General features: G+C 43.5%; 1 protein-coding gene across 7 annotated transcripts in view; it reads left to right on the top strand.

Annotated features, from left to right (window-relative positions):
• NBEA (neurobeachin) overlaps window positions 1-12,022 on the top strand; it is an 899,093-nt gene that overhangs the window by 325,169 nt on the left and 561,902 nt on the right. For all 7 annotated transcript variants that reach the window (XM_069758980.1, XM_069758976.1, XM_069758974.1 and 4 more), the window contains exons 14-16: window positions 3,901-3,980; window positions 6,070-6,132; window positions 10,174-10,271. In XM_069758980.1, the coding sequence (XP_069615081.1) occupies window positions 3,901-3,980; window positions 6,070-6,132; window positions 10,174-10,271 (241 nt within the window). The remainder of the gene's footprint in view (window positions 1-3,900; window positions 3,981-6,069; window positions 6,133-10,173; window positions 10,272-12,022) is intronic.

The following is a 12,022-nucleotide window of genomic DNA, read 5'->3' as shown; positions in this document are numbered from 1 at the left end:
TAGAAAGGTTTTTATTTCATTACAATAAAACCATGTAATTTCCTTTTTGCATGTGTCACTGTTTGCGTCTGATTTGTCTTTCTAGACCTGAAAATGCCTTTTGTTCTAGCGCATTAACTGAAGGTGTGCTCGGATCATTGATTCTGGTGAAAGCATTCGTTTTCCCCGACATATTTGTTACAAGTCCAGCCAGTTCTCAGATTTGTTTGCTTAATGCTTTGCTGACCTCAGGAAGGCTCCCTAGAGCAGATTTGTGGGGGATTCGGAGATAAAGGAAGCCTTGCTGTAGAGACATTTGTATGTCCTGGTAAATTGGCCATAAAATTGGTCTCGTGGAATAAGGCTCCAAGCAATCGCTATTTTAATTATCGCCGGCACAGCTGCTGGATATCCACGGCAAAGCTTTATAAATCTGGATAAAATTGCAACTATTGAGACCTCCATAGCCATCAGACCAATGTCAGCCGAGCTCGCTGATATTGGTGGGCACAGCCGACGGTCTGTGTATGGGGGTGCCTCCCGATCATCCCATTTTGGACTGTCCTTTCTCACCGCAGAGTGCATGTTCCCCTGTATATAGGCGTTGGGAGATCTCTTGAGGAGGCGCTGTTCTACAGACTGAGCTATTCTACCCTATCCTGCAGCCGCTGGAGCAAATTAATCTGATGTTGATGACCTGTCCTACATGTAGGTTATCAATCTACTGAGACTGGACAACCGCTTCAAGTTAGACAATATGTATTTATATGTCAGTTCAAACATTTTTCCTTTATGCATTAAAAGTAAATTTTAAATTTATATATTTTTTTTTTACACATCTATGGCATCTGTCAGAGGCTTCTGTTACAGCCAACTATGAGAGCCTGTGGGTGACAGATGGCTGTCATCGGACATATACATTTTTTTCTTAATGTTTTACGTTTTGCATCACACATCTTAGGAATAAGTCTTTGTCTTTTCCATGGACAGATGGTTGCACCTCCAGGAGAAAAACAATAAATTGTGCTACAGCCAAGAACACAGAAGTTTACAATATTGTGCACTTTATCCGGGTATTATAGGACTTAGCTTATGAAAATGAGAAAACCTTCTATTGTACAGTTTTTGGCGGTATTTATACGTTACATTATTTTACAATCCGTTGGGAGGACGTTATCTGGAACTTTGATTGTAATTGTGGTGCATGTAGACTTGTGGCCGGGGTTGGGTACCCATGGACATCTCGCAAGGGGAGAGTGCCCACAAAACATCTCACAGGGTTAGGGTACCAATGTACATCTCAGAAATCAGGCAGGAGTAGGGCACCCGCGTACATCTCGGAGGGTTAGGTTGCCTACAGTAATTGGGCAGTAGTAGGGCGCCCTCTTACATCTTGGTGGGTTAGGTTGCTGCAGAAATCAGGCAGAGGTAGGGCACCGGTGAACATCTGGCAAGGGTAGGGGTTCCTGCGGACATCTAAAGGGTAGGGGCGCCTGCGGACCTCAGGCAAGGGTAGGGGTGCCTGCGGACATCTAAAGGGTAGGGGCGCCTGCGGACCTCTGGCAAGGGTAGGATTCCTGCGGACATCTGGCAGAGGTAGGGCGCATGTGGACATCTGTCTAGCAGTGCTCTGGAGTCTGAGTTGGTGTCCATTTTCGTGGAGACGTAATAAAATGGACAGTCTCCAACTCCTAAAATATATAATAAATTGGGTACAGTAGTACAATGCAGAATGTGCTGTATATTGTTAGATAAGAACTTGGGAAATGTCCTATAAATTCTGTTCTATTTCTGATCTAAGGATCTCGGCTTTTAGTTGAGATGAAAAGTACATCTGTGCTGCACTTTATGTACATGCTCAGTAGTGACCAGTGCCGTGGAGTCAGAGTTGTGAGTCTGGGAAATTGAGGAGTCAGAGAGGTGACTATTTTCTTTCCTTGCCCAGTCTTGATGTTGCCATTTCTGGTGGTTGGTTTCATCCTTCCTTACCTCGGCCATGACTCTGAGCACTGAACGCCTTGTACTTCTGTGTCTTGCTCAGTGGTGGTCGGTTTCAGCCTTTCTTACCTCGGCCATGTCTCTGAGCACTGAACACCTTGTACTTCTGTGTCTTGCTCAGTGGTGGTCTGTTTCAGCCTTTCTTACCTCGGCCATGTCTCTGAGCACTGAACGCCTTGTACTTCTGTGTCTTGCTCAGTGGTGGTCGGTTTCAGCCTTTCTTACCTCGGCCATGTCTCTGAGCACTGAACGCCTTGTACTTCTGTGTCTTGCTCAGTGGTGGTCGGTTTCAGCCTTTCTTACCTCGGCCATGTCTCTGAGCACTGAACGCCTTGTACTTCTGTGTCTTGCTCAGTGGTGGTCGGTTTCAGCCTTTCTTACCTCGGCCATGTCTCTGAGAGCAAAACACCTTGTACTTCTGTGTCTTGCTCAGTGGTGGTCGGTTTCATCTTCCTTACCTTGACAATGTCTCTGAGCACTGAACACCTTGTACTTCTGTGTCTTGCTCAGTGGTGGTCGGTTTCATCCTCCTTACCTCGGCCATGTCTCTGAGCACTGAACACCTTGTAGTTCTGTGTCTTGTTCAGTGGTGGTCGGTTTCATCCTCCTTACCTCGGCCATGTCTCTGAGCACTGAACACCTTGTAGTTCTGTGTCTTGTTCAGTGGTGGTCGGTTTCATCTTCCTTACCTTGACCATGTCTCTGAGCACTGAACACCTTGTAGTTCTGTGTCTTGCTCAGTGATGGTCAGTTTCAGCCTTTCTTACCCTGGTCATGTCTCTGAGCACTGAACACCTTGTAGTTCTGTGTCTTGCTCAGTGGTGGTCAGTTTCAGCCTTTCTTACCTCGGCCATGTCTCTGAGCACTGAACACCTTGTAGTTCTGTGTCTTGCTCAGTGATGGTCAGTTTCAGCCTTTCTTACCCTGGTCATGTCTCTGATCACTGAACACCAGGTACTTCTGGGCTCTATAAGGAGGTTGCAGTTCTGGAATATGACAGCACTGGAGGAAATTGTGACGTCATGGTCCTTCATGATTCATTCTTCTCAAATCTTTGGCAGTTAATGTACATCTTTATTTTTGAACACATATTTATGACCTTGTTGACTATTTGCAATGAGACATTTGATAGTTCTGTGATCATGCCCCAATAATTTTAACAGTCCTGCATCCCTCTGTAAGATTTTGTAAACATTTTTTACTTTTTGGAGTACCGTAAGTTAAATCTTTTTTTTTTTTTTTTTTTGGTCCATTTTTCCTGAGGAAAACAAGTTGCCTAATAATTTTGCACACCATGGTAAAGGCTGTTGTATCGTTAGGCCTCACTCTCCTCATTACTCAAATACACATCACCTGTTCTGCTTTAGACAATAAGTATTCAAGGTTATACAGCTTGGCATTAGAAAATCTACATAAAATGATGATCTTGTCAAAATATTCACTTATTTACCTTATAATTCTGTACACAGTGTAAAGCAATGCATATTTAGGGAGTGGTGGTTATTTTGATATGCGGTTCAAGAACCTCACCTGCTGTCTAAATACTACAAACAAGAGAATACAGCCTCCTGTGTAAGCGCTGAGATGTACATACATTGATGACATGAAATCTAAATTTTATTAATAATAAACTTGTAAAATGAAGGTACTTAGTGCACTATTGGCCAAGTTATGAGAGCCCATCAGCCATGACAAGGTGTACCTTTGTTTGATGGGACTCCAACCCTAATATTTATCAAGCAAGTCTCTCCTGGGCTAAAAAGCTACAAATATGCCATTGCAGGTTTTTTCTTTTTTTTTTGCAAGCGCTGAACAATCAATGAGTCCTAAGAAATTAGAGCTTCAGAGCTTTCATAATTGTGATAAACAGACAAAGCTATAACTGATGACTTATAATATTTAATACATTTTTTTCTATTTTAGATGGTTCCAGACCTTCACAAAAAGAGATAATTTCCTTGCGTGCATTTATGCTGCTTTTCTTGAAGCAACTCATTCTAAAGGTAAATCATTTCCTGAGTGTTCACTTTGGCCTTTTTTTCCGATTCTGCAGGAATAATATACTGCTAACGGTTTTCTCATTGACTGATATACTCGACTCTTTCTCAGTTACCCACTCCCATGGGTTTGGATGGTTGATGTGGGATGTCCCGGAGTGTGGTACAGAAGTGCTCACATATCTTCTAGAACATGTGGCCCACCCCCCGGCACAGCCCTAAATACTATTGATTTAATCATATATGTAAAACTTGGCACTCACATGTGATAAATGTTAACTAATCTTTATTTGCAGTAATATCCAGGCATAAGGAAGAGACGTCTCGCCTCGGTCTACAATTTGATCTTCATCAGTCTAATGGATAAAGGAGGGCTGCTTGAGATGTGCGGTGCCCACCGCTGTGTGAAAAGAGCGCTCCTTTATCCAGCGAACCGATGAAGATCAAATTGTAGAGTGAAACGTCTTTTCCTTATGTCTGGATACAAATTATTATTAATTTACAAATAAAATGGCCGCACTCCCTATTTACAAACGTACTGGTAACACCCAGTTGTTTATTTATAATTTGTGAATTTTCTGTCCGGAATCCATAAAAATAATGAACACTTCCTTTCTTCTTGTAGACTTTTTTTTTTTTTGTATCTACTAAACCCATATCAAATTCTCTGGAGGTGGAGTGGTAATGGAAATTGATGAGGATTTTGGTATGGAATCTCTGGAAATTCTCATCAAATCCTGAACGAGTACATGGCCATTAAATGGATTTTCCACTATTCCGATATTGATGACCTTTCTTAGGGTTGGATTATGATATATCAGATGAAGGGCTGACATATGGAAATCCAATTGATCAACCACCAGCAGTGCCCGCATGTAAACAGGCAGAACACTACAGCTAGATGCATTGTCTAGTGGCCACTGCCATGTACTGCAGATCAGCGCATCATTTTGGAATAAGAAGATGATCTGCAGTGCCTGTCGGCAGCCGCTAATCACCGGGGTGGAGCAGTTACATCCGACCGCTATCAGAGCTGGTAGGGTATGTGCAGACGTTGCGGAAAACGCTGCGGATCCACAGCGTTTCCCCAGCTGCGGGTCTGCAGCAGTTTCCCATGAGTTTACAGTTCAATGTAAACCTATGGGAAACAAAAACGCTGTGCCCATGCTGCGGAAGAAAACGTGCGGAAACGCAACGGTTTACATTTCGCAGCATGTCACTTCTTTCTGCGGATTCCAAAGCGGTTCTACATCTGCTACAATAGAAATCCGCAGTTGTAAAACCTCAGTGTAAAACTGCAGAAAAAAACGCCTTAAATCCACGATAAATCCGCAGCGGTTTTGCACTGCGGATTTATGAAATCCGCTGCAGAAAAATCCGCAGTGGACCAGAATACGTGTCCACATAGCCGTACAGCTGATCAGTGGGGTTGTCAGGTGTCAGACTCTGACCGATCTGATATTACTGATATCCTTTGGGATAGGTCATCATTATAGGTGTAATGGAAACTCCCTTTAATTACTTAGTGTAGGTTCACACAGCGCATTTTTCCTTTGTTTTTATTTACATGTTTTTCGTCCCTTTCATTTGAATAGTTGAAAAACACCGTAAAACTGCTGAAAAAATTGACATGCAGCAGATTTATACAAAACAAAGGCCAAGAAACTCCATAAATGCAAAGACGAAAAACACTGTGTCAATGAGATCTTATCCAAGAAGTATCGTTTCTCCTTGCGGAGAGTGACATGCTTAGCATGCCGAGATGAGGAGACTTAAATGAGATCTTAGAAACGCGTGAAAAAAAGTTGCAGAAACGCCATGTGTGAACATACCCTTACCTTACAGCTGGGCCCTCTATCATTATTTCTGTCCAAGCCAAGTACGATGCTCACAAACAAATAGAAACTGTCCCTTGCTTTGCAAATTGAGCCATATTCCCTCAGCAGGGGTCCGCTGCTCATACATCCCAGCCTGGTAATCTCGTTTCTCCGCTTCCTCCCTGCACTGATGATAAACGTTAGGGGTCTGAATTATTCAGTCTCGCATAAAATGTTGCCTACAGTGTATGAAATTCTGTTATTTCTTTTCCTCTAAGGATCGAGGGGTCAAAGAAGATGAGCTTCAGAGCATCCTAAATTACCTGCTGACGATGCACGAGGTATGTGCGGTGTTATTGCATTGCCCATTTGTCTGTGGGTTTAGTATTAAAGGGAATCTGTCACCCCAAAAATCGTATATGAGCTTAGGCCACCGGCATCAGGGGCTTATCTACAGCATTCTGTAATGCTGTAGATAAGCCCCTGATGTAACCTGAAAGGTAAGAAAAACAGGTTATATTATACTCACCCAGGGGTGTTCCCGCTGCGGTCCGGTCTGATGGGCGTCGCGGTCCGGTCCAGCGCCTCCTATCTTCATACGATGACGTCCTCTAATTGTCTTCCTGCCGCGTCTCCAGCACAGGCGTACTTTGTCTGCCCTGTTGAGGGCAGAGCAAAGTACTGCAGTGCGCAGGCGCCAGGCCTCTCTGACCTTTCCTGGCGCCTGCGCACTGCAGTACTGCAATTTAATCTAATATTATCTTAAAATTCTCTGAGTTGCAAAAAATGAAGCTATACTCGCCTCCATAGATCCCCCACCACTCCATTTCCAGCGCTCCTTGGTCCCTCCCAACACTCTGTAGGCGTGTCACTGTTCTGGCCAGTCATTGGCTGAGCAGGCTTTTTTGTGTCCACACAAGACCAGGAAATAGAGGTTGTGGGGTGACCGGGATTGGCCGGGATCTATGGAGGGGATTACTAATGTTTTCTTTTTTTTTGTTCTTTTTGCTTTTTTGGGAGGGGGTAGGATTAGGAAAGGTTTTAAATGCTTCACAATATCACAGCGACTAAATGCAGTGATCTCTTTGCAGATAATAAAATCAATCATTCATCCCCTGATGCCATCTGAATTATATGATGGCATTTGGCTGTGGGTTGTTACAAAATGCAACATTTCCCCTCTTAAATCCGCTACATTATGTGTGCACCCACATTTTATTTTGCTTTGTTAGGCTTAAAGACGTTAATATAGTTTTCTACTGATGTAGTGCGGGATGGGGTCGTTTCATACTATTTATTGGCGGGTGTATGAGCAATACTTCTTCTGTGCCAACCCCCCAAAAAAAACATTTCAGTGCAGGTCTTGCCAGATTGTCAGTCTCGCCCTAGGCTCTGTTTTAGCAAATTATGTATTTTGTGCACGTTTTGATGAAGTGTTATTACAATGCTGCAGGATAGCTGCTTATGAGCCATATATTTGAGGTTGCCTGTAAATCTGAGCAGTCAAAATGAACTGTGCGTCTTTCAGCAGGGCCGGTTTTATGATTAATGTACCTATAAAGGTGTTATTGTCAGTAGCGGATAAACTCACCGCAATTCTGCACCTTCTATTATGGTGGTTTTTCTTGGCGAGATTGTAATATGTTTCTAGAAATTGCAACTGTAGAATGGGCTGAGAGCAAACTGGAAGCTGGAGTCTAGTGATGAGCGAACGTGCTGGGAAGAGGTGTTATCTGTGCATGCCCGTGTGCTAACCAAGTGTCTTTGGCATGCTCGAATAATATGATTGAGTCCCTACGGCTGCTTGTCTCACAGCTGATCGACAGCCGCAACACATGCCGGGATTGCCTAACAAACACACAGACCCTGCATGTGTCGCAGATGTCGAACAGCCGTGAGGCATGCAGCTGCGAGGACTCTGACATATTATTCGAGCACGCCGAAGACACTGTTAGCCCCCGAGCATGCACCATAACACCTTATCCGAGCACGATCACTCATCGCTGCTGTTGTTTATCATGACTGTAAAGAAAGGGAAATAACTGTACATGGGTGTATACCATAGCCAGGGAACTGTATTGATCACGAGGGCCTGTGCTGTGAATTTAGATTGTGACCGTTGCATAAAACGTGTTATCTTTTAGGAACTGCTTGATTTCCCTGTGGCCGTATGTCCAAAGCATACTCCACCGGTCATCCATAATTTACTCACCTCTCTGCCCCACTGGTGGTATAACAGTATGCTCAGCGCTACACTAATCAACATGACTGTAGTGAAATGATCGGATTATGCTCAATCTGGTATGAAAGGCTCCGATTTCCTAATCTGATCAGGAATTTGTCATAATGTGCAGACACTTCATATTGGCGAGCCAGCCGGAGGACCCCCGAGCGTGCGCGGGAAATCTCGAGTAACGAGTATATTCGCTCATCACTAGACGTAATGCTTAAATTTTAATATACAAATAACTTCTTGAGAAAGGAAAAGGGCAGAATCTCCTAACAGTCAATATTGACCCTTTAATGGGCCTTGCCACAGCCAAACAAGTACTCCTGCCTTGTGCCGATGAGAGACAAACACCCAAAAACGTGACTGCAAATGGAGTTTCTGGTTTGGCTTTATATCCTACGTCATGTGGCAAGGCTCTGTAAAAGGGATATTCTCTGTTATTACATTTCTTTATCTAGTAGCCAACATGAAAATAAGCAAGTGTGCAATTGACTTGTTTGTTTTTATCTGCTGTCAATTTTCTGCAATGAGAGGCTTTATCTTTCATAGTGAACATCTGTTTTCCATGAAGCTTGGCCACTAGTCCCTGCCCAGACCCTGTCCGAGCGTGCGCAGTAATTACATTTCAGGAGCCGTGTTAACACCAGGCACCTATCTCTTGTCCATTTATTTCCATACCACAGTTAACTGCGCACCTCCCTCTCCCGCCTTCTCACCTGACAAGCTGCTGTTACAAGTCTTGCAAAAACAAACTCCGGCTTCGGCTTCTTCAAGAGCAGGTCTAATAATCATGGCTCACACTGTCCGGCACTGTGTGCTTGTTCAAATGCACACTATATATATTTAATACAATTTCTATGTAAATATAGTGATAACTGTGTAGACTCAGCACTAATCACTGATGGCTGCATGTGTTACAGCACAACTTGTGCTGAGCTTTATAGTTCGACCAATGGCAGAGACAGACTACCGTATAACTCGTGCGAGGATTGCACCGTAAACCTCGTACTGGCTGTCTGCTCTCCTGGCCTGACCTTGACTGCTGCATATAAATACATCACGCTGTCACGCTCAGGTCAGGAGTGGTGCCGGGCCAGTCGTTCACTCATCGCCCGAGTTATGCGGCTGTCTGTCTCTGCCCTAATACTACAACTCTGCTACTAATCAGAACTGTCACTCAAGGGGAAGAGCCGCCCCTACCAGACAATAGGAAGTGAAGTGAAGAAGCCTAGAGAGCTGTGTGCTGCTCAAGAGTCCACTTCAGAATAACCCTTTACATGGTTGGTACTGACTTTTAGGTTTGCTACATCGATAGATTGCAGTAGAGTTTCTCTCTTTCCTTTCTTTAGAAGTTTTTTGCATGTATAAAAAATACAGTACTGTTCAAAATAATAGCAGTCCAATATGACTAACCAGATTAATCACTGTTTTTGGTATAAATTATATTACCACATGTCAAACAATTTACAGTTGGTGCAAAGTTCACATGAGTTCATGAAAAAATACAAAATTACAAATGTAACACTGGGGGAAGTTGAATTGGTGGGGAATCATTTATCTAACACATTGGCATATCATTGAGTTTGTAGGACACTGTTTAGTTTCACACTTTGGTCAGCCCTTGAGTTGGTCAGGTACTGTTCAACTTCACACATTGGTCAGCCAGTGTTTTCTTTCACATATCACTAATTTAATGAAACTGTACTAATCCTAACCACCATCTCAGGTGAGGAGACCAAGACATTATGGATTAAACTTGGGAAAATAAAAAAAATACATGGTTTTCACATCCTGCTGTACCCAATGATTTCTTCCGTCCTGAATGTGACTGCCATAGTTTGAGGTAACCAGATTCCCCTGAGTGGCTTGTTGTCCTGGGTAGTGCCATTGTGAGTAGTTTTGGATTCTGAACAGGAGCATCTCTGCCCAGAACATGCCATGCTGTTTTGTAGGTTGGCATAGTCAGTACACCAATGTATCATTGGCACCAATCAGCACCAATGTTTCCAAACTGCTTGGTAAATCAGAATAAACATTCAGTTTCTATCAAATGTTCTTTGCTATGTAAAAGACAACATTTCTGCAGCAGAGAACGGCGTGTGAATGTGAGCAGAACACGTGTCATTTGGGATTCTGTCGTCTTTCATTACAGGATGAGAATATTCATGATGTTCTGCAGCTGCTCGTGGCGTTAATGTCTGAACATCCCGCCTCCATGATACCTGCATTTGATCAGAGAAATGGAATACGGTGAGACAAGCCGCAAATGCATTAATTATCTGTTTTTCTTTCATGCATAGAATCAGAATTGCCGGATAACCATAAGAACAGTCTTGTTTTCCTGGAAATGATTAGTTTATATGTGTGAACATGAGCTGTCACATTGACGAAAAGTAAAACCAGAAAGTGCCCGGGCATTACACAAAATGGTGTATACTGTAAAGTTCATGACATGCCCACAATGTGCTACGTTATGTCCTCCAAACCTGACCTCATTTTACCAGTATCTGCTGCCATCTTTTTGAAGACCACGTTGTGAGCACTAGCGCGTCACCGCACCCTCGTGATCCATTTTCTTATTTTTGTTGCCACCCAGCCATTCAATGGCAGTAACAGCACTCGCATTCAGGTGAATGGCCTTCAATATAATATTTTGATGTACTGGATCAACCAGACTGGGAGTTTCTCATTCAGTGCCTCTGTGCTCTGGTGCAGGACCTACTCATGCTCCAACTGAGCATATGGAAAATTAGTGAAGATTGCTTTCTTAGGCCGGGGTCAGACTAGCGTATGGCATCCAATGCGAAAACATCGGATGCTATATGCTAATGACCCTCGGCTCCTGCGTCTGTGTTCCGAGCCTCTCGCACAGCTGCGGAGGAGGCGGAGAAATTAATTTCTTTATCTCCTCCATTGCCGGGGTCAGTTTTCATCGCACATCACTTAGATGATATCCGAGTGATGTATGTTGTCTCACTCGTACCCATAGGCTTATATGGGTGCGAGTGAGCCGAGACTCGGCCAAGTGTAGGTGACAATCGCAGCATGCTGTGATTTCACTCGCACGTTGAAAACGACCGAGAAAAAAAACCGTGATGTGAGCTGCCCCATAGATGAATACTGGTCCGTGTGCTATGCGATGTTTTATCACATAGCAGTCGTCCGTATTCATCGCTAGTGTGACCCCAGCCTTAGTGAGATCCTCACCATGTTTTGGAACAGTTCACTTGTAAGCCCCACTAGGTAGCCATAGATTTACTATAGCAATGTAAGTAGGGTTGAGCAAAAAGATTTGCAGGGCCCTAATCCAGCAGCAACATTGGTAGTCCTTGGCCACCAGACCAGAACGCTGCAAACCTTCTGCTATCTGTCAGCATCCCCAGCGCCTCTTCGGCTTGGTAGACCTGGCATAACATAATTTATTGCGGCATGACATATGCATGATTTTCCCCAGGCCTGCTAAACAGTAGATACATGCAGATGGCAGACTGTTACAGATGGATACATGTAGATGGCGGACAGTTAGAGATATATACATGTGGATGGCGGATGGTTGGAGATATATACATGTGGATGGCGGATGGTTGGAGATATATACATGTAGATGGCGGATGGTTGGAGATATATACATGTAGATGGCGGACAGTTAGAGATATATACATGTAGATGGCGGACAGTTAGAGATATATACAGTGGGGCAAAAAAGTATTTAGTCAGTCAGCAATAGTGCAAGTTCCACCACTTAAAAAGATGAGAGGCGTCTGTAATTTACATCATAGGTAGACCTCAACTATGGGAGACAAACTGAGAAAATCCAGAAAATCACATTGTCTGTTTTTTTAACATTTTATTTGCATATTATGGTGGAAAATAAGTATTTGGTCAGAAGCAAAATTTCATCTCAATACTTTGTAATATATCCTTTGTTGGCAATGACAGAGGTCAAACGTTTTCTGTAAGTCTTCACAAGGTTGCCACACACTGTTGTTGGTATGTTGGCC

Source organism: Ranitomeya imitator, chromosome 3, assembly GCF_032444005.1.
Source record: "Ranitomeya imitator isolate aRanImi1 chromosome 3, aRanImi1.pri, whole genome shotgun sequence".
NCBI classification, from domain to species: domain Eukaryota; kingdom Metazoa; phylum Chordata; class Amphibia; order Anura; family Dendrobatidae; genus Ranitomeya; species Ranitomeya imitator.
This window is presented reverse-complemented; position numbering and strand designations above follow the sequence as displayed.